Below are 23,521 nucleotides of genomic sequence, written 5' to 3'. Positions count from 1 at the left end.
TACCAATAAGGGAGCGATAAATGTACCATAACCGTATGTCAGTCACCTCGCCACATGGCGTGGAAGACCCCATTAAATGATTGCATGACCTGGGAACAGATGTCTGTCTTTATCTTGGTGTCTGTCTTTACAGTAATTGGTTCCTATAATATTTTTCCTTTTGTGATTGACTAACGTGGCTCAGCCTAACATTCTCCAGGTTCATGTCTGTTGTCAGGTGTTTCGTAGTCTTATCAGTCGTTTTCAACCATGCACAACACTCCATATTGGGTTTGTACCAACGTTTCTTTAGCCATCATTCTACTGATGGGTTTGGGGGACCGTTTCCTATGTTTTGCTATTGTTAACGGTGTTGCAAGAACACGGGGATGTCAGTTTGTGTCATGTCCTACCCTTTAGGGTAGATATACAGCAGAGTACTGCTGAATCACATGGGAGTTCCATTCCCAGTTGTTTTAGGTACACCACGTTGCTTCCTACAATGGTTGTGCATGTTTATAGGGCCACCAATGGCAGATGAGATTTATAACTTCTCCACACCCTCTCCAGCATTTGTTGTTTTCTGAACTGGGCTGTCATTGTCAGTGTAAGGTGGTATCTCATGATTGTTTTGATGTGCTTGTTAGCCATTTGAATGTCAATTTTGGCGAACTATCTCTTCATGTATTTTGCTGACTTTTTAATTGGCTTATTATTTTTTTATTGAGGTCTTTCCATATTGTATAACTTTTAGACAATGGTTCCTTGTCCATGTTGTGATTGCTAAAGATTTGTTTTCCCCGTCCATGGACTCTACCTTTTTGACGAAGTCTTTGATATAAGTGTCTTATTTTTAGTAGGTTCCGGTCATCTACTTGACCTTCTCCATGTTATTTTCTTCAATATATTGATAATATGTGTACGTTCTGCAATGGTGTCCTCAGATTTGTCCCTGTTTTCTCAGTGATGACATATATAGCTCTGGGATTTACATTTAGGTCTTTGATCATCTTGAGTTCATTTTTGTACATGGGATGAGGTATGGGTCCTGTTTCTTTCTTTCTTTTTTTTTTTTTGTAATGCGGAAATCCAATTTTGCCAGCACGATGTGCTGAGCAGACTCTCTCTTTCCCATTGGACAGTATTTGGCCATTTCTAGAGGAACAGTTGTCCTAGGTGGGTGTATTTATTTCTGGGTTTTCTGTTCTGTTCCATTGGTCTGTGCGCCTCCCATTGTATCACTGCCAGGCTGTTTTCACTAATGTGGCCATGTAATAGGCTTTGAGGTCAGGTAGTATGAGGCCTCTATTTATTTTTTCTAAGGAGTTCTTTGTTTATCCTGGGTCTCTTTCCTCTCCAGATGAAACTAGTAATTCATTTTTCCATTTCTTTAAAGGTTGAAGTTAGGATTTGTATTGGATTGAAATTGCATTGTATTAGAGGTTGCTTTGGGTGATACTGGCATTTTCACAATATTGAGTCTTCCTACTCATGAACATGGGATAGTCTTTCATTTGTGTCTCTTTGGGTTTCTTTCTTCCTCCCTCCCTCCTTCCTTCCCTTCCTTTAAATTGAACTGCTTTCTTTCTGCAAGCAACAGCAATTAAAAAACAAGATATATGAAAATTTGGGGGTAGTATTTATGTTTTAAAAAAAGGAACAGTTCAACAGGCTGATGAGTATGATCTACAAGGTGTCCAGCTTCAGGCTTGTGTGAGTCCGGGTTGACTAGAGAAACAAATTCATAGACACTCATATGTGTATGAGAGAGAGCTTTATATATAAGAGCAATTGAATATTGAGAAAATATCCTAGACCAGTTCAGACCAAGTCCAGATGTCCAATATGAGCCCATATGTCCGATACCAATCTATAAAGTCCTCTTCAGAATCACAAAATACATGCAATAACGCCAAATGTAGAAGGATCACAGACCAGTGGGTGGAAAGTCTTGTGGATCCAGTGGCGTTGTAAGCATCTCAGCACTGTCAGGGGTCTCTGTGTGGCTCCAGAGGTCTGGTTGCATCAGGGTAGGTCCATGTGGTTTCTCCAGCTTCCAGGGCATAGCTCCATGTGTCTTGTCAGTAGAGTATCTCTCAGGGAGTCAGTGCAGAGAGAGATTGTGTCTCCCACCTCCAGGGAGGAAATATAGGAGTTCCCAGAATCTTCAGGAGAAGGCCATGCCCACATAGAGGTCTCATTGGCTATGACCTGATTGACAGGCTAGACTCCACCCCTACACTCTTCATCCTCAAATGATGTCAGATTATGCAATTTGCACAAGGCTAGATGATGCTTTCTTTTAAGTCTCTCTCTCTTTTTTTAACTTTCATTGTCACATAATCCAGATATCATAAAATTCAATAGTTCAGTCATGAAGAATTGTATAATTATTACTACAATCAATTTGAGAATTTTTTTCATGGTCAAATTGCCTTTAAAATAAGTTGTGTAATCACCATCAGCTCCAGTGCTCTCCCCTCTCCCACATGCATTGTTTACTCCTGAAATCCCCTCACAGTCCCTATCTTTCACCTCACCCCTACATCCCCTACATCCGCCTTGCAGCAGGGATTGTCTCTGTGCATCTTTTTCTGTGCTTCACACACTGGAAAAAGCAATAGAAACAATAGAAAACAAAAATGAAATAAAGTGATAAGGACAAAATAATAATACTATAAAGTTAAAAATACAAACAACGAGTAAGAAAAAAAAAGACTACCATCAATACTTTAAAAACCAGGCAAGAATTTTTGGTCATGGAACCAGCAAGAGATACTTGCACCTAGAACAAATTCAGGTTGGGTCAAGAGGAAGATAAACTGACCAATTTCAATCCAGCATAATTAAGATGTCAAGGATCTCTGTCTGAGAGTAAGGCTGTTTGAGACTCTTTCCTGTGACTAGAGGGGACCTACCAGAGGCTTAATCTATCTAGATACTCAGCAGATAGGTTTTGGCCTCCCATTGTCCTCCATAGCCTTCTACAAATTGGGTGTTCATGATTTTAGCTATGATACTCTTCCCTTTGTCATGTTTGAATTTTGTTATTGTCATCTTTGGATCACACAAGCTAGTGTGCTTCTTCCATGTGGACTTAGTTCTCTCCTCACTTAGACAGATTCTTGTCTGAATACAGGCCTTTAAGACCCTAGACCAGTGGTCCTCAACCTTCCTAATGACGCAACCCTTGAATACAGTTCCTCATGCTCTGGTGACCCCCTCACCATAAAACTATTTTCGTTGCTACTTCATACCTGTAATCTTTCTACTGTTATGAATCATAATGTAAATATCTGATATGCATGATGTATTTTCATTGTTACAAATTGAACATAATTAAAGCATAGTGATTAATCACAAAAACAATATATAATTTTATATTGTGAAATATTTATTTCTAATTAAAAAAGAATGAAATTTTGTCTTGAAGCATGGTGTAGCATGGGTAACAGTCTTCACACCCGGTACTCCTATGTGGGCGGACCCACCTGGAGATGGATAGTGTTCTGGTTCCTAAGATAATAGGAAATATGCATTTTCTAATGGTTTTAGGCGACCCCTGTGAAAGGGCTGTTTGACTCCCAAAGGGGTGGCAACCTGCAGGTTGAGAAATGCTGCCCCAGACACTATTCTGATTGATAGCCGGGCACCATCTGCTTTCTTCATCACACTTTGCTGTAGCACCTTTATCTTCAGTGATCATTCCATGAAGGGGAGTATCGAGCAGGGCCATGCTTTCAGATCAACTGTCCTTGGATTGGGGCTAGAGTTAAGTAGGAGCCCAGAATTATTTTGTTTTCCTGTAATAAAGTTCTGCAGCCTTGTTTGTAGCAGTCTTTTGTTTCTCTGATTAGGCTTATTCCTAAATATTTAATCTTTTGTGTGGCTATTGTAAGTGGTGCTGTTTTCCTGATGTCTCTTTCAGCACTCTCTGAATTATTATATAAGAATCTGATTGATTTTTACTTGCTAACCTTATATTCTGCCATGTTGTCAAACCTTTCAATTATTTTCAACAATATTTTTGGATGAATCTTTAGGGTGTTCTACCTATAACACCACACCACCTGAAAATAGTGAGAGTTTCACTTCTTTTTTTTGGCCATTTGGAGTTTTGATTTCTTTTTGTTGTCCAGTAGTTTTGGCTCACACTTTCAACAAGATGTTGAGAAAGAGTGGTGACGGGGACAACCTTATCAGGTTTCTGTCTTCCAGAGGAAATGTTTTCAGCCTCACCTGTTGAGGGAGATGTTGGCTATTATTGGCTTTTTCTTCTTGAACTTTTTTTAATAAATAATTTTCTTGGGGGCTCTTACCATTCTTATAACAATCCATATATCAATGGTATCAAGTATATTTGTACATATGTTGCCATCATTATTTTATAAACATTAACTTTCTATTTGAGCCCTTGTTATCAGTTCCTCTTTTTTGCCCTCCCTCCCTGCTTCCCACGTCATGATAAGTTATAAGTTATTATTATTTTAATATCTTAACACTGATTGCTGTCTCCCTTCTCCCATGGTTTCTGTTGTTCATCCACCTGGGGAGTGTGGTGTGGTTATGTGTCGTTCATTGTAGTCCCTCTTATCCCCATGTTCCTCCTACCCTACTGATATCGATACTCCCATTTCTGTTTCTGACGAGTTTATTTGACCTGGATTTTGTGGGTCACGAGCTCTTATCTGTACCAGTGTACATGCTCCAGTCTAGCCTGAAGTGACTGGCAGGACTGTGGTCATGGAAGCTTCAAGGAACCAGAGAATATTGTGTTTCATCGGTGCTATACTGCTCCCTGGTTGACTCATCCTTTTCTGTGAGGGGATGTCCCAATGGGTTTTGGGCTTCTGATCTGCCCCCCAGCCCTTCCCAGCAATATGATTGGTTGTTTGCCTGCTACCTTATTCTATTGACACCTTATGGTTACATAGGCTGGTGTGTTTCTTCCATGTGGGCTTGTTGCTTCTCTGCTAGATGTCAGTTTGTTTAACTTCAAGCCTTTAAGACCCCAGACGCAATATCTTTTGATAGCTGGGCACCATCAGCTTTCTTCACCACATTTGCTTGTGCACCGGTTTTGTCTTCAGTGATCATGCCAAAGGGTGAGCATCATAAAATGCCAGGTTGTTAGAACAAAGTGTTCTTGCGTTGCAGGAAGACTTAAGCAGAAGCCCAAAGTCTGTCCACTACTTCAATGTATTTCCATTTAAATATTTGTACATATTCTAATATCTCTACTTTTATGAATTAATATGTTTACATATGTACACACTTATGTTTATACCTCTATCCATAATTTTGTTTCCTAGATATTTCCTGCTTCTTTTTACCTTCCCATCATCACACTCTCCCTTCTCTCTCTCTCAGGTAGATTGCTATTGCTCCAACACCCCCACAATCTCCACACCATCCTCATTGTTGCTTTTAATTCTCTAGTTGTTCCCCTGTCTATGGTGTTGCTTGTGTATCACTCCCTTTCCCAAACTCCTCCTCCCCACAAGTCCCCCTGAAACCATAGGTCCTGGTGCTTCCTCCTTGGGCTTGCTTCCCATACCTACCTTGTATAGGTAAGCAAACCAACAACAATGGAGACAAAACAAACAGAAAAACAAAAGTTTGACTAAAAAGAGAAAAATATAAAAGAAAATAAATAGATAACTAGTAAAAATACCCCCAAAGCATACATAATTCCAAGTCTGTTCACTAACCTTTATGACTAGCTCCTGACCATTCCTGGGGAATTACCCAAACTGCCTCTCCTAGCCTAAAGTCTATTTTGGGGGCTCTTCAGGGGCTTTGTGGTTTCACTTTGCTTGAACTTGTTTTAATTATCTTTACCTTCATCATGACGTTACACATGAACACCTGGTTCCTGGTCTTATTTTGGTGAATGATATTGAACTGCTTGCTCATCTTCCCACAGAAGTAGTTAATTTGATTCTCCAGCATATGATCTGGCAAAGTTCACCTACACAGTTGCTGTTTATGTTGTTGGAAGAAGATATTTACAATGATGACGCCATTGGTCTTGCAAAATTTGTCATGCCGTCACCAGCGTTGGTTCAATTTCCAAGGTTATCTTTTCCAGTACTGATCCTTCCTTTTTGTTTCCAACTTCCATGTTCCAAACACCAACAATTATCAAGGCATCTTGATTGCATGCTTGATCACTTTCAGACTGAAGAAGTTAACAGAGTTCTTCAATTTTTAAAATATCTGACTTTTATGTTTGGTGCATAGATTTGAAAAATAGTTCTAACTGGAATTTCTTGTAGGTATACAGTATTTATTGTCTTGTGTTTCGTGTTTCAAGATAGATCTTGAAATGCTCTCAACAATGAATGTAGCAAATCCCTCTTTAATTTGTCTTCCCAGCACAATATGCCACAGGATTGTCTAATTCACAATGACTAATACCAGTCCATCTCAGCTCACAACACCCAGTGTATTGATCTTTATGCATTCATTTTCACCACTTCCTATTTTCCTAGATTCAAATTTCATACATTCCAAGTTCTGATTATTAATGCATGCCGTAGGCATTTCTTCTCAGTAGCAACTGAAGGTCTTGAAACTTTACTCCATCCATGTCATTATGATAGACTCTACTGTAAGAAGACAGGTCATCCACAGTCCTATTCCGAGTGACTTTCGACCTGAGGATCTCCTGGCGTATAGCTGGCAACGCTCTGCTGTCATTCCTAAGGTTTTCAGTGGCTGATCCTTAAGAAGTGGATTCTTCTTCCTAATTTGTTCCTCGCCTGGAAGCTGTCCTGAAACATTTCACCCTGAGTGGCCCTGGTAGTATTTGAAATACCAGCGATGCAGCTTTAAGTTTCCCCGCAACAGGCAACCCACCAGAGGGACTAACTGACAGCTGAGTGGTGGATATCTAGTCTAAAAACCCATTTACTTCAAAATCTGTTCTCCAAAATATTGTTGAACCACACACATAACACTGTGTTATAAGGCTAGCAAACAATCCACAGCAAATTAAATTAGTATTGAACAAAAACTATACCAACAGTGATTTATGTCATTAAAAATCAATGACTTGTAAACCTTGAACAACCCTAATATTACAAAACTGGTTTCTGAAAATTGCAGAATTCCAACTTTGTGTGTATGAAGACAAAAATTACTGTCTAATCTTGCCTAGTATAGTGTGGCAACCAGATGTTTCAGGACATAGCTTACTTACCTGGTGTTCCTGGGGAGTCAGGAACTCTATTTAACTCTATTAAACTCTATTTCCAAGTAGAATCCTATTTGAATTTGCATCTACCAGTATCATGGTTAGAACTCCAACATAGTTTGTGGGGACAAAACTCAATCTGTAATCAGACCAAATTCTAGTGGCTAGTAAATGGACTGAAGTTTACAAGTACAGCAGTCTGACATCCCTTAATACATGACGGTCTATGAACTGCCTGACAATGGCCCACAACAATGAATGGAGGCTGAGCATATTTGTGTCAGTTTGAAGCTCACCAGGGGCACATCTATGGCCACAGTGGGCTACAGAGTTTTTGAAAATGCTTTTCTTGGGTCAGAGTCTCTAAGGTGTATGCCGTGTGGTGTGCCATGAGAATATGCATCCAGGCTACTGGGGGACAGAGCCAGTGGGAGCTGTGTTCTGTTGCCCTCTTCGCTATATCTGATATGTGAAAATTGCTTCCAGGCCTCCTTAGCAATCTACTCTAAGCTTAAGAAGACAAGCGCTGCAGATGTGGACTATGAAGATGCAATGTAAAGCCACGGAATATTCTGTCTAAAAAAACATCTGTGACTGCAAGCCTCATATCCAATACATGCTTCAGAGAGCCCAGGCGAGCCAGCTTTCTGGTACATGTCACCCAGGTACTCTGCCCCAGGGTCAAAGCTTTCCTCTCCCATGAGGGGAAGTCAGTAAAACCTTGGAGACACCATCTGGGAGAACCTATTTGGACACAGGAATGGGAAAGAACTTTCTGGTGGCTATGGAAGGTGCTCTTAATTCTTCACAAGAGGAAACAATGGGATAAGGGGGTCTGGGCCATCTACACAGAGAATCAGTGAAGCTTAAAGTACTCTGAACCAGGGTTTATGGTTTTGTAGAACTGCTTCATAGAGAGAGCTATGTCCATAGTTTTATCCAAACACTTTCTCTGCACAGACAGCCCAGAACCATGCTACTTGTGATGCTGTTGTCGTTGTTAAGGGTCTTGATTCAGTTCTAGCTCATAGCAACTCTATACACAGCAGAATCACTACCCAGTCCTACACCATTCTCATAAAAGCCGCTGTGTCTGAGCCAGTTGTTGCAGCCTTTGTGTCACTGTATCTCGTTGAGGACCTTCCTCTTGTGGGCGGACCCTCTACCTTATCAAGCACGATGCTTTTCTCCAGGCGCTCGTTCCCTATTGCTGAAGTCTGTGAGAAGAAGTCTCACTATCCTAGTTGTAAGGCACATGCTGGCTGTACTTCTTCTAAGACACATTTGTTCATTCAGTCCATGGTATTTTCAATGCTCTTCCTCAACATAAAAAATCCAAAGGTATCAATTCTTCTATTGTCTTCCTTATTCATTGTACAGCTTTGGCAGGTGTAAGACCCAAACCCCACTGCTATCAAGTTGATTCTAATTCATAGCCACCGTCTATCGGATGCCCGAGTCTGTACATCTTCACAGAAGCAGACACTCTAGAGTTAAGAAGGTTGAAAATACCGTGACTTGGGTCAGGCACACCTTAGTCCTGAAGATGGCATCTGCGTTTTCCACACTTGGATCTTTTGCAGCCCATTGTCACCTATGTAAATCTGGTTCTACCTAAAATAGGGTATTCTGTGCATTTGGGGTCCTGCTACCAAATTAGAACTAAAACATAGTTACAATGAGTTATTGTGGGTATCCTTAATTGTGAATGTATTTTTTTCCAGGTTAGTCTAATTACTCTGATATTTATGGGGAAAAAATTTCTGTACATTCTGTCATATCCAGAATTCTGCATCTATTGCAATCTATAGAAGGTTTGTGAATATATATTTTCTTCTTCCATTTATAAACTTAAAAAATGTGCAATATAGTTTGGAGTCTGTATTTTAACTTTAAAGTAATCGCCCATTCACTCTTACAAATGTAAACTCTTTAGGAGTATAGAAAGTTAAAAGTTTAGGTCATCCATGTTATCTAACACCACAAAAGTAGTCATTGTTAAAAATTTACCAAAAAATTGTTCATATGTTATTAAATATGTACACATAAGTAAATACATAGTTATTTTAAAATTTATCTTTTTACAAAAATAACAAAATACTGTCAAGTCTGTATATCAATTGTACTATATTAAAAGACTGTAAAGTGTTCTGTATATAGAAGAATTATCATGTGTTTTAACTCTTTCCAGCATGGATGGACATGAAGGTGGCTTCTCAAATTGTAATATTATAAAAACAATGCTAAAGTAAATGACCTTAAAATATCTTTAAGCATTCTTGTTAATTGGAAGAAAATATTTGTAAATCTGAGATGGCTACATTTTAGATTATAGACAATAGATGTTTTTGTTCAGTATTCTTAAATTGTCTTCAGTAAATTGTATCAATGAACACCTCTGTCAACAATGCAGAAGAGAATAAATATTTGTAGTAAAGAACCATTGTTATTTCCTTTTTAATTTCTAATGGAATTTAGAATAAAAGTAATGGCTCATTGGTAGTTCTTCTAAAACTTTCCAGTGTTCAGTTTTTACCCATTTTTCCTTGTATTCATTTCTTGATTATTGATTTTATATAAATTATTCAATGAGGTATGATTTCCACACAGGAAAAAGCACAGGTTTTATGTGCACAATTCCAATAGTTTGACAAATTCATGCACCCGAGTAGTCCAAATGCCTATCATAATACAGTATAGTCTGATAGTCCCATCTCCTGAGAAAGTTCTCCTCATTTAGTTAATATCTGCCCCATCTAGAAACAATTAAGTGTTGTTTTTTAAAAGTTTTATTGGCACTTCATCTACATATCATACAATTCAATAGTTCAACCATATCAAGATGTACACTCTTTACCACATCAACTTTAGAACATTTTATTTTCCTCCATACTCATTGGGGAGTAAATCATGTTATTTCCCCCATCATTTTGGTAAGAGTATACACAACCATACCTTCACCAGGTCAACCACCTCTGTATGTCTACGTTAGTGCCATTGGTTAATCTCTTCATGTTGTACCACCCTGATGGATATCCCGCCCCAAGTTGTACCACCACCATTAACAAAATCTCAATGCCCCTAAGCGAAACTCTTCCTCCTTCACCCATGGGAACCACAGGTCAAGTTTGGTTTCTTTTTCCAGTAGTGGTCAGGATATAATATTCCCATATCAACAAATAAGTGTTTTGGCAACTAGATTAAAACTGGTGTCAGAATGTTCTGACAAGGAGAGAAGAGGAGAATCAGCATCAGCATCAGCCCAAGGCTGATTTTTTTTAAATAAATCAATTTATTCTGGGCACTTACAGCTCTTATAACAATCCTACATCCATTGTGTCAAGCACATTTGTACATATGTTTCCATCATCATTTTCAAAACATTTTTCTTTCTACTTGAGCCTTTGGTATCAACTCCTCTTTTTACCCTCCACCCCTTCCCCACCCGCCCACCCTTATAATAATTATATATTATTATTTTCATATTGCACACCATCCGCTGTCACTCTTCACCCACACTTCTGTTTGTCGTCCCCCTTCAGGGGTATGGGAGAGTTATACATTGATCATTGCAATTGGTCCCCCTTCCTTCCTCTTCTCTCCCCACCTCCCCCTACCTCATGGTATCGCTTGTCCTGGATTCCGTGTGTTGAGAGCTCTTATCCGTACCAGTGTGCATGCTCTGGTTTAGCCAGATTTGTAAGGTAGAACTTGGGTCATGACAGTGGGAAGGAGGAAGCAATAAAGAACTAGAAGAATGCTGTGTGTTTCATCTTTGCTGTACTGCACCCTGGCTGACTCATCCCTTACTTGTGACCCTTCTGTAAGGGGGTGTCCAATTGTCTATAGATGGGCTTTGGTGGGTCTTCACTTGAACCCCCCTTGTTAGCATCGATGTGATTGTTTGTTTGGGGTCTTCTGATGCCTGATACCTGATCCTGTCATCGACATGTCGTGATCACACAGGCTGGTGTGCTTTTTACATGTGGGCTCTGTTGCTTCCCTGCTAGATGGTAACTTGTTTAACTTCAAGCCTTTAAAACCCCAGACACTATATCTTCTTATAGCCTGGTACCATCAGCTTTCTTCACCACATTCGCTTATGTACCCATTTTGATTTCAGCGATCATGTTGGGAAGGTAAGCACCACAGAACTCCAGGTTATTATAACAAAGTGTTCTTACATTGAGGGAGGAATTGAGTAGAGGTCCAATGTCCATCTGCTACCTTGATACTTAACATATAAATATATGTTATATAGACCTTGAGATAGTTAAGGTTTATTGTGGCAACCTGGCTGATAAACACATGTGTGATTAATTGAAGAGCAGACAGATAAATGGCTCAGTGAGCCTCACCTTTCTAGTTCTTGAGTCTCTTGCTTTCTGCTGGTCCAGGATGCAGCTGCCTTAGCCAGTTCCCTGCTTCAACTGGCAAGGCTCACTTCCTGCAAGACATCCTTGAGGAGAAGCCACATGGACCTACCCCAGTGCAGTGGGTGCTGGAGCAGCCATGTGGAGACCCTTGCCAGCGCTGAGATGCTTACACGCTCACTGATTCATCTTTTCTCCTCTAGTCGGCATCATTGTGTGTGTTTTGTGAGATTGAGGAGGACATTGTAGATTATGTTGGACACAGGGACTAATGTTTGATTTATGGAATTGGACAGCACTAGGTTGGGATTCTTTCTTAATGTACACTTACCCTTTATATAAAACTCTTTCTTATACATATGAGTTTCTGTGGATTTGTTTCCCTAGTTTACCCAGACTAACACAGACCTATATCCCCATCGTTATATATTAATATATTTGTGTGTGTATATATATGCCTATATTTATACCTCTATAAATGTCTTTTGTCTCTAGTTTTTCCCTCTATTTCCTTATACTTTCCTCCTATTGCACTATCATTTTAGACCTTCATTCGGCTCTTAGTAATGCCTCTCAGCTACATTGCACTTGATCAAACCCCACCAGGTGTTAGATCTCTTCTTGTTCCCTTCTCCCTGGATTTGTTGTCTCTGCACCCCTTTTCTCTCCCCACCCCCTGTCCCCGCAGAATTGTCAGTCCCATTGTTTTCTCCTTGGGATTGTTTATCTTTCCTATCTTATATAGATAGACATGAAAAAGGGGGGGACCTATAAACAGTCCCAGATATGTCTTCTGACCCTTATGTATATTTTCTGATAGAGTCTGATTAGCTGCTAAGCCCTGCCCTCAGAGTCTGAAGTCTGTTTTGGGGATTCCTCAGGGACTTCGTTGCTTTGCTCACCTTGCTGCTCTGTTGTGCTTCCTGCATTATTTTGACCCGCTGTGTCTGGGTCAGACCAGGAACAATTCCCATACTATGCCTTCGGTGCTGACCCTTGCAGTGCTGTGGGTTAGTGAGGGGATGTTGTGGCTTGTCATGGGGCCAGCCCTACAATCTTTCCTGAGCTCCAAGGCTGAATCTTAAATTGTAGGTCAAACATTCTTCTACCCACCAACCTTTGAGCACTTTTGACTTTGCTTATCCCTCTCACGGATGACTGAGTGCTTCCACTCCCTTGTCAATGCTGGAGAATCTGGAAGACAGCTACCTGGCCACCTGACTGGAAGAGATCCATATTTTTGCCCATTCCAAAGAAAGATGACCCTTGGTATCAGCTAAATTTTCCCACCCCCACCCTCCCTTCCTCATGAACCCTTGATAATTTAAATGAGCTGATACCAAGGGCTCAAGTAGAAAGAATATGTTTTGAAAATGATGATGGCAACATACGTACAAATATGCTTGACACAATGGATATATGTATGGATTGTGATAAAAGCTGTATGAGCTCCCAATAAAATGATTTTTAAAAAGAAGGATGGCCCAATAGAATGCTCAAACTATAGAACAATATCATTGATATTGCACACATGTAAAATTTTATTTAAGATCATCCAACAATGGTTGCAGCCGCACATTGACAAAGAACTGCCAGACGTTTAGGCCAGATTCACAAGACATGGAACAAGGGATATCAGGTGGGTCTTGGCTCAAAGCAGAGGACACCAGAAAGCTGTTGACTTGTGTTTCATTGACTATGCCAAGGCATTCAGCTGTGTGTCCCATAATAAACAGTGACTTACCTTGAGAAAAGCGGGAATTCCAGAACACTTGATTGTGCTCATTTGGAACTTGTCCATGGATCTAGAGGCAGCCGTGTGAACCTAATAAGGGAGTACTGTGTGGTTTAAACTGAGGAAAGGTGGCATGAGGGTTGTGTCCTCTCACCGTAAGTGTTCCGTCTGTGTGCTGAGCCAATCATCCGAGAAGCTGAATTACATGAAGACGGGCGCTGCGTTAGGATTGGAGGAAGACTTATTAACAGCCTGTGGGTTACAGGTGACACAACCTTGCTAGCTGAAAATGAGGAGGAACCAAAGCACTTGCTGATGAAGATCAAGGATTGTAGCCTTCAGTGTGGATTACAACTCCATGTAAGGAAGACCCACATCTTCACTAGGCCAATAGGTAACATCATGATAAATGGAGAAAAGGTTGAAGTCGTCAAGGATTTTGTTTTACTTGGCTCCACAGACAATGCTCATGTAAGCAGCAGTCAAGCATCCAAAAGGTCAGTTGCATTAGGTAAATCTGCTACACAAGCCTTCTTTAGAGTATTTCAAAGCAAGGATGTTTATTTGAGGACTAAGGTATGCCTGACCTAAGCCATGGTATTCTCAGGTGGCAAGATTTTGTCTTGCATACTTTGCACATGTTTTCAGAAAAGACCAGTCTCTGGAGATGGACATCATGTTTGGTAAAGTGAAGGGGTGGCAAAAAAGAGAAAAGCTATTCACTGTATGATATTCACCTTCCTGACATGATAACTGAAAACAAAATGGGTGCATAAGCAAATGTGCTGAAGAAAGCTGATGATGCCTGACTATTAAAATATTTAGAGTCTGGGATCTTAGAGGCTTGCAGTTAAACAAGTGGCCATCTAGCAGGGAAGCGACAACACCCACATGGAAGAAGCACACCAGTCTGTGTGATCATGAGGTGTCAGTGGGAAGATGTATTAGAAGTTCAAAAGCAAGCAACTAGGTTGATGTGAAGGGGTGTGGATGTGGGGGAGACCCAAAACCCACCTGTAAGATAATTGGACAGTCTCTTTCAGAAGGGCCACACAGAAGGGATGATACATCCAGGATGAGGTAGAGCACTGGTGAAACACATAACTACACTCTGGTTCTTTAATATTTCCTCCCCTTACTATTAAGGCTTATGCTTTACCTCATTAATATTGTTAGACCTACTTATCTTCATTTGTGTAATTAAGATCGTTCAATGCAGAAATGCCAGGATGGACGACCCTTCAGAAACAGCAATGGGAGTAATGATTCCCTGAGGATAGGGGAAGAGAGGGGGGATGGGAAGAGGGAACTGGTAGCAATGATGACTGTATAACCTCACTCAAGGGAAGCAAATAACAGAATTTTAGATGAATAGATATATTGGATGGGGTAAATACGGCTATACATATACATAGTAATAATAATATATAACAATAATAAACAACAAAGGTCAGGGGTGTAAAGGGGGGAGAGAGGGGATAAAGGGGACCAGATATCAAAGAGTTCAAGAAGAACGATAATGTTTTGAAACTTATTGTAGCAGCAATTATACAATTATGCTCAGTTCATTTGAATTATGGAATGCTATGACATCTGTAAGAGCTCCCAATGAAATGATTAATAAAAAATAAACAAAAAAACAAAAAAGAGAGAAGGAGAGAGAGAGAAAGGCCATTGATGAGATGGATGGACACAGTGACTGCATCAATGGGCTCGGGCATGGGAGCAATGGTGAGGATGCCGCAGGACCGTGCAGTGTGTCCCTCCGTTGTGCATAGGGTCGCTATGGGTTGGAACTGACTCAGAGGCACCTAACATCAACACCCCATGGCATTTTCTACTTTTCTGCTGGGTTTGGTCATTGGTTCTAATGGTCACATGTATGCAGCTCATGTCGATGAAGTTTATTAGGGAAGTAACAAGTTACCAATGAATATCAGAAATGATCTGGATATACTTCTTCACCTAGGACAGCCTCCTTTCAGCTGTGTTCAAAGGCATCCCAGGCTCTAGGCCTCTCAGTCATACAGCCTCTTTGGACTCTACCACGCAAGGGCAAAGATCTTTGAACTCTAATCAATTGCCAACTTAGCCAATAAACCTCAGCCCAAAGGCACTCAGCTCTAGCTCCATGTGTCAACTAACTTAGCTCGTCTCCCTCTCCCCCTGCCCGATGAAGTTCTTGAAGTCAAGTCCCTCCACCAGCAAGTCTCTTGCCTGGACACCTGCCGTTTTCTCATTCCATGGGCCAGGAATCCCCTCCCAGTCTCCTGGTTCTGCTGCCGCTGTTACCCTTGATTCTCTGCCACGATTCCTCTCTGTTTCTCACAGTCTGCAGTGTCACATCATTCTATCCGCTGGGCCAAGGGATTTCAATGTAGGGATCTCATTGTCCAGAAAATGATCATAACTCCTGGCTCTTCTTACTTGATGATAGCGAGGTACTATGTTTCTGCCTCTGGGATGGCTCATTTTAAGCCTAGAGGTATAGCAAAGCTGACAGACCCTTGATAAGGGTTCCATCTACCTCATTTGCAGGGTCCCACTCCCCTTGGTAGGTCATAAGCACTCACCTTTGCATAGTCCTACCCAGTCATTTGGGGAAAGTCACAAAAACAATGGTTGGAGGGGCCACATGAAGTTATCAGAGAACCATCATGGGTTTAGCCTGTTTCCAGCCTCAGAAACCATTGTGGGGAGCAGTTCCGCTCTCCTGAAGAGTCCGCCAGGGGGCAGAGTCATCTTGAAGGCAGCGGGTTTCATTATGCATGTTAACCGAGTCTTTTTGTCTGTAATACAAATGTTTTTCTCTAATCTTTCACTTCACTTTTCGCTTACAGTACATCTTAAAATAGATTTTGTGCAACTAAACCTCTGTTTTTTATTTCTTGCTGGATTCCGAGTTTCTTTCTATCATTTTTTTTCAGACTAAACATAAAAATGTCTTTCTATATTTTCTGATAAGGCTTTTATAATTTTGTTTTCTATTAATTCAATTGCCTATTTTGAATATTACTCATGGTAGACAGTTTGGTGGGTGTTTGTGAATTTAGGAGAGAGGTTTCTTTTGTGGTGTAAAAATTCCATGTACCTGGGCTTCTGTGTCCTTCAAAGACATTTTACATTAATTTCTTCTCAATTTTGGAGTGGTTACTGGCCCAAGAACCACATTTATTTGGGGATTCCCAGAGAAAACCCCAATTATGAGTGTCGGGCCGTCCTGGGGTTTTGTGTCAGGGGAAACTTCCTATTTTCCACAGCAGATACAAGAAGTCTCTCATTCATCAGTCTGTGCTGGTGGGTGGATCGCCCGTGACCCCTACTACTCACACATTGACTCAAAGGGAAGATCTAGGATTTAAATGCTGCCGTGGTAGTGTTGTTTCCACACTGACCCTTCCTCAAGGGAGCAGCCCTGGCGATGACAGGTTGAACCTTCCAGTTCCACTTCCCATTTAGTCTGTGATGGGGAATTTTCTTTCTTTCATGTTTAGTTGCACATTTGAAAAATTATCTACTATTCAACTAGCATCTATCAGTATTTCACATGAGAGATGTTTTAAAATTCCTGGTTCACCACACTTGCCAATACTAGGATTCCCTAATTCTGTGGGAGAGTGATTTCACATCTGTGTTTTAAAAAATTTCTATCAATTGAATGACACTTTGAAAGTAAGGCCATCTCAATACCAGTGCTCCATTCACCACCTTGGGATGATTAATTACTTTTCTAATGGAAAAACGTGCATATCCTATGTAACATCGCCATAAACTCCAAGAATACTCCAGACTGTGGACAGAGGCCGACAATGTTGATTTTCTTTACATTTTTCTGCATGACCAAGTTGTGTAATTCCACTGTTGCATTGCTCTTGCAGTTAAACCTTTCAGCTCTTCCCGTTTTGGTGCCAGACGTCTGGCAGTCGTATTTGCTGCCTTCTTTTTCTCCTCATCTGTGCTTCTGATGCCACATTAAAGAGAAGAAACTTTAATTGGAAAACCTCGGAGTAAAACACAATGCACAGACCCTGCAAGAGTTGGAAGGAAGCTCTAGAATTTACTTAACAAACTATGCTTTGCCTTCTCCTTGCGCACAACTCCCTGTCTAATGGGGAAGTATTTGCAAGGGGAACTAGGGGTGATGGGAAGTGGGTGGCGAGGGGCACCCCAATCAAGGGAAGTGGAGAAAGTTGCCTTAAAGAAGGTCAGAGGAAGTTCGTAACTCAGCGAAAACAGATTCAGGAACCTGAGTGTATGCCTGGACTCTGACTTTCCACTATCACGCCCCATAAAATCAGTCACCACGGCTACAGACATCAACTCTCTGTCTTATCATGCCTTTATCCCTTCCTTTCCATCCCCCTGCCACTGTCTCAACTCAAACCTGTATCTTTTCCATCAAGGACCACATCTGGGGAGACCACCTTTTCCTCTTGCTCAGGTTGTACTGCCTGCAGCCCACCATAAAGGCTGCCCTGAAAATACAAAAGGATCATATTATAATCAAGGTAAAAATATTCTTATTAGTTTGGGAGTAGTTAGAATGTTAGGGGTAGTCCTCAGTTCACATCTCCTCTCCGTATTCTGAACTACGTTGAGAAATGAAAGTCAGATAGGAATGCGCAGTGCATGGGTTTCTCTTTATGGAGCGCCTTTCTGGCTTGGCCTCGGGTTTACAATTCTGCCAAAATTGATTGGTTGAATGGCTTGCTCTGTGCTTGGTCTGTTCTCTATTGTATACGATGTAGAGGATTGTGTTCACCTACGAGGCTGACCAACTTGCTATGCAAAGAGTAGTGCATGAAGGCACACAAGAGGATTAACTCATTCGACAACCAGCTCTGGGATTTGTCAGTTGTGCCCTCCTTCACGATTGATGTAAGAAGCAATCCCATAAAGGTTGCGAAGGGCCTTCATTGCCATCCAGATGAGTCTGGAGCACGGTCTATCCTTTGACCCCACTGTCCCTGCCTCGAGAAATGTCAGACCTGGAGAGAGAACTTTACTACTGAAGATGCACGAGGCCTGGAGTCAGAATCCACCTGAAAGCAAACACAGACTATTTACATAATCAACTTAACTGATAAAATTTAATTCATTATAATTAACTGGTTAATAAAATTAATCAATAAGTTAATTTTAAAAACCTAGCCTCTGCATTTGAACCCTTGACAGCTCCAACTAGTGAGTCAAATTTTTCTTTGTTCTTAGTCTCTGGTGTATCAGCCACCCAGCCACCGTAGGGTCCGATAGAATAGGCCCTAAAAGGACAATAGAAACATCAAAAGTCTCTCCTATTTCCATGGGGCAGTCAGTTCTAAGGGTATGTAATATCTACTCTGGACACAGCTTGGCTGGGTGAACATCCCTCCCATCCCTACGTTTGGAGAGCCTAACGTACAGGGAGGAAACAAACGCGTGAAAGAGGACCTGCAGACTGGACAGAAGACTCTTTGGGAAGAATTGTCCTCCCAGCTGTCATGTAGAAGAACCCACTCAGTCTATAAAAATTGAATTTCAGAAAAAAAATTTTAAAGAAAAATTACTCGCTGTCTCACTACCATCCAGAGTGTGGGACTTTTCCATCTTCACATAACGTTGTTTCATAAGACTTTCAGGATCAAGAGATTCCTGGCCAAGAAAGAAAAGCAAAATGGGCCCACTCCCCAGTGGATTCGAATGAAAACCAGTAATAACATCAGATACAACTCCAAGAAAGGACACTGGAGAAGAACCCAGCTGGGTCTGTAAGGAGCCTCCCAGAGGTGGCACACGTGGCCGCATTTACCCAGGCTCCCTAGCTGACTGTCACGCTGGGTTTAAGACTGCCACCATCTGATAATTGAGCATGTATTGGCAAATGTCTGATTTCTTTCTTAGTTTTTATGTTTCCTCCTCAACAAGTTAACAATAAACCATGCAAGGCCATTGGCTTGTAAAAGGAAAGAAGAAGAAAGAAATACATCTGGATCCAGGAAGATACAGTCTGCGTAAGGGAGAGCTGATGGTCTCAACTAACAACTTCTCACACAGATAGAGATACAGGAAGGATTTTAAAAGTTCCTGGGACACTAGAGTGAAAAGATAATGGACTTGTACCATGAATTTTAAAAATTGGAATCTACTTCACATATCACACAGTTTAATCATTCGATTGTATTAAGATTTGTGCGATCACCACCACAATTTCAGAATATTTTCTTCTTGTACTCACTGCCATTAGCTCCCATCCCCCCACCTACCACCTCCACGCCCCTAGGCGACTCTCAATCCAGCTGTCGTCTATATAGCTCTAACTATCCTGGTCCCAGGAAGTTTTTTGAGCCCCCTCCTAGTACATGAAACAAAGACATTAAATACAGTCATTTGTCTGGTCAATTTTTGGGTAAGGTCACGAATAATATGGATTAGGAGCTGGGATTGGGTTTCTATTGGACGATTGACTACAAAGAGCCACAACTATTGATTTCAGGAACTAATTACAGGAGTTCCCACAGTTTTACAGCTTTCAGGAGGGATCAGGGGGAAATTTGCACAACTTTAACCTAGATATCTCCTAACTGTGTGAAGGTTCATCTTGGTACCAGGTTCTTATTTCCTGGAAACAGCTTCCCAATCAAAACTTTTTAAGTGGTCTGGGAAAGTTCAAATTAGACTGTTTTCAAGCTTTCAGCCAATTCTCTCATTATATATTTGTCATTAAGAAATATTCCTTTGGCTCCCTTTGTACCCAAGACAAGTGGGGCAAGACCCCCTTCCTTCGGGTACATAGCCTTCATGTTTTTACTTAACCAGCGAGGGAAATTATTTTTTAGTTTTTTTTTTTTTTTTTTTTTTTCATTGTTAAATTTTTTTTTTTTTAAACAATTTATTGGGGCTGATACAATTCTTTACACAGTTCATACATATACATACATCAATTGTATAAAGCACATCTATACAGTCTTTGCCCTAATCATTTTATTTTTTAGTTTTATGGCTCATAGCAATTAACAGAGCCAAATAATAAGAGCTTGGCAGGAAGTTGGAGAAAAAGAACAGTCTAATTTAACAAAATCTGAGTTAAATTTAAGCACAAAGTTTTGGCTTTATGAATCTCCTTTTTACACAACTAATAAGACTCTAACTTTTCAATATTGACTAAATGTCCCCGTAGTTTTGAAAAATTTAGGACATAGAAGAAACATTGCTTCATTACTTCTTTAACTCAAGGTCAGCACACATTTTCTTTTTCTTTATTCTTATTTTTTAACTATTTAAAAAAATCATTTACTGGGGGCTCATACAGCTTTTATAAAAATCCATACATACATCCATTGTGTCAAGCACATTTGTACATTTGTTGCCTTCATCATTTTCAAAACATTTTCTTTCTACTTGAGCCCTTGGTATCAGCTCCTTATTTTTTCTTTTCCCTTTCCCACCCTCACTCCCTCACAAACCCTTGATAATTTGTAAATTATTATAATTTTTTCATATCTTACACTGAGCAATGTCTCCCTTCACCCACTTTTCTGTTGTCCATCCCCAGGGAGGAGGTTATATGTAGATCCTTGTAATCAGTTCCCTCTTTCCAGCCCACTCTCTCTCCACCCTCCCGGTATCACCACTCTCACCACAGGTCCTGAGAGGTTCATCTGTCCTGGATTCCATGTTTCCAGTTCCTATCTGCACCAGTGTACATCCTCTGGTCTAGTGGATTTGCAAGGTGACAGTGGGGGTGAGGACTCATTAAAGAACTAGAGGAAAGTTATGTGTTTCATCGGCAGCACACATTTTCTGTAAAAGCCTAAGCAGTAAATATCCCAGGCTTTGGTAGGTTCTGTAGTAACCACTTACTCAACTCCGTTGTATCAGGAAATCTGCTGTTGACCATCTGTAAATGATGGGTGCAGCTCTGTCCTGTTATCACTTTACTTATAAAATAAACAAGCAAACAAACAGGCAACTGGCCAACTCACAGGCCATATATAAAGAACTCTGACAATCCCAGCCCTTGATCTTTTTTTAATAAATCATTTTATTGAGGGCTCTTACAGCTCTTAAAAACAATCCATACAAGTAGAAGGAAATAAAGGAAAGAGCTAGGAGGTAAAGGGCATTTATAGAGGTCTAAATACAGACATGTACATATGTAAGTATATATATGAGGATGTGGAAATAGATCTATGTACATGTATTTATAGGTTTAATATGTAGGTAGCATATGGACATTGGGCCTCCACTCAAGTATGCCCTCAATGCAAGAACACTTTGTTTTATTAAACTGGCATTCCATGATGCTCACCTTCCTGACACAATCACTGAAGACAAATGGTTGCATAAGCAAATGTGGTGAAGAAAGCTGATGGTGCCCAGCAATAAAAATTTATAGTATCTGGAGTCTTAAAGGCTTGAAGGCAAAGAAGCGGCCATCTAGCTCAGAAGAAACAAAGCACGCATGGAAGAAGCACACCAGCCTGTGTGATCACGAGGTGTTGAAGGGATCAGGCATCAGGCATCAGCAGAACAAAAAATCATATCATTGTGAATGAGGGGGAGTGTGGGGTGGAGACCCAAAGCCCATCTGTAGGTAACTGTACATCCCCTTATGGAAGGGTTGCAGGGAGTAGATGAGCCAGTCAGGGTGCAGTGTAACAATGATGAAACATACAAGTTTCCTCTAGTTCCTAAATGCTTCTTCCCCACCCATGATCATGATCCCAATTCTACCTTACAAATCTGGCTAGACCAGAGGATGTACACTGGTACAGATAGGAACTGGAAACACAGGGAATCCAGGGCAGATGATCCCTTCGGGACTAGTGGTGAGAGTGGTGATACCGGGAGGGTGGAGGGAGGGTAGGGTGGAAAGGGGGAACTGATTACTAGGATCTACATATAATCTCCTCCCTGGGGGACGGACAATAGAAAAGTGGGTGAAGAGAGACGTCAGGCAGGGCAAGATATGACAAAATAATAATTTATAAATTATCAAGGGTTCATGAGGGAGGGGGGAGTGTGGAGGGAGGGGAAAAATGAGGAGCTTGTGCCAGAGGCTTAAGTGGAGAGAAAATGTTTTGAAAATGATGAGGGCAATGAATGTACAAATGTGCTTTACACAATTGATGTATGTATGGATTATGATAAGAGTTGTATGAGCCCCTAATAAAATGATTAAAAAACAATCCATACATCAATAGTGTCAAGCACATTTGTACATAGGTTATCATCATCATTTTCAAAACATTTTCTTTCTACTTGAGCCCTTGGTATCAGCTCCTCTTTTTTCTCTCCCTCCCCCATGCTCCCACACTCATTAACCCTTGATAAATTATTATTATTTTCATAGCTTACACTATCCATTGTCTCCCTTTACCCGCATTTCTGTTGTTCCTTCCCCTGGAGCAGGGCACACGGGGAGTATACGTTGATTGTTGCAATCAGTTCCCCCTTTCCCCCACTACTCCCTACCCTCATGGTATCGCTACTCCCACTTTTCCTGAAAGGTTTATCTGTCCTGGGATTCCATGTGTCCAGAGTTCTTATCTGTACGAGTGTACATGCTCTGGTCTATCAGGATTTGTAAGGTAGAACTGGGGTCATGACAGGTGGGGAACATTAAAGAACTAGAGGAATGTTATATTTCATGGGTGCTATACTGCACCTTGGCTGACTTGTCCATCTTTATGACCTTTCTGTGAGGAGATGTCCAATTGTCTGCAGATGGGCTTTGGGTCTTGTGGCAGTTACATGGTCTGTGTCAATTTGAGGATTAAGAGTATAGCGGTGGAGTCTAGCCGGTCCATCAGGATGTAGCCAATGAGGCCTCTGTGTGGGCATGGCCTTCTCATGAGGATTCTGGCAACTCCTGTATCCCTCCTTGGAGGTGGGAGACTCTCTCTCTCGGCTCACTCCCTGAGAGGTGCTTTACTGACAAGACACATGGCCCTATGCTGATGTAGTCCTTGCCCTGGGAGCTGGAGTAGCCACATGAGAACCCTTCCAGTGCTGAGATGCTACTGGATCCACAAGACTTTGCACCCACTGGCCTGTGATCTTCCTGCATTCAGTGTCATTGCATGTATTTCATGAGTCTGAAGTGGACTTTATAGATTGGTATTGTACATATGTGCTAATATTGGACTTATGGACTTGATCTGGACTGGGCTGGGACATTTTCTCAATATTCAATTGCTCTTATCTATAAAGCTCTTTCTTATACACATATGAGTGTCTCTCTATAAATTTTGTTTC

The 23,521-nt window shown here is 40.9% G+C and overlaps 1 protein-coding gene across 1 annotated transcript; it reads left to right on the top strand.

The window, feature by feature from the left end:
- Window positions 1–18,085: 18,085 nt before the first annotated feature.
- LOC142438018 (large ribosomal subunit protein eL39-like) lies at window positions 18,086–19,036 on the top strand. Its single transcript, XM_075540763.1, has 2 exons — window positions 18,086–18,163; window positions 18,854–19,036. The coding sequence occupies exons 1-2, from the start codon at window positions 18,086–18,088 to the stop codon at window positions 19,034–19,036; spliced, it is 261 nt and encodes an 86-aa protein (XP_075396878.1).
- Window positions 19,037–23,521: the final 4,485 nt, after the last annotated feature.

This window comes from Tenrec ecaudatus, chromosome 1 (assembly GCF_050624435.1).
Source record: "Tenrec ecaudatus isolate mTenEca1 chromosome 1, mTenEca1.hap1, whole genome shotgun sequence".
In the NCBI taxonomy this organism is placed as follows: Eukaryota; Metazoa; Chordata; class Mammalia; order Afrosoricida; family Tenrecidae; genus Tenrec; species Tenrec ecaudatus.
Note: the sequence above shows the minus strand (reverse complement) of the source record. Positions and strands in the feature narration are given on the sequence as shown.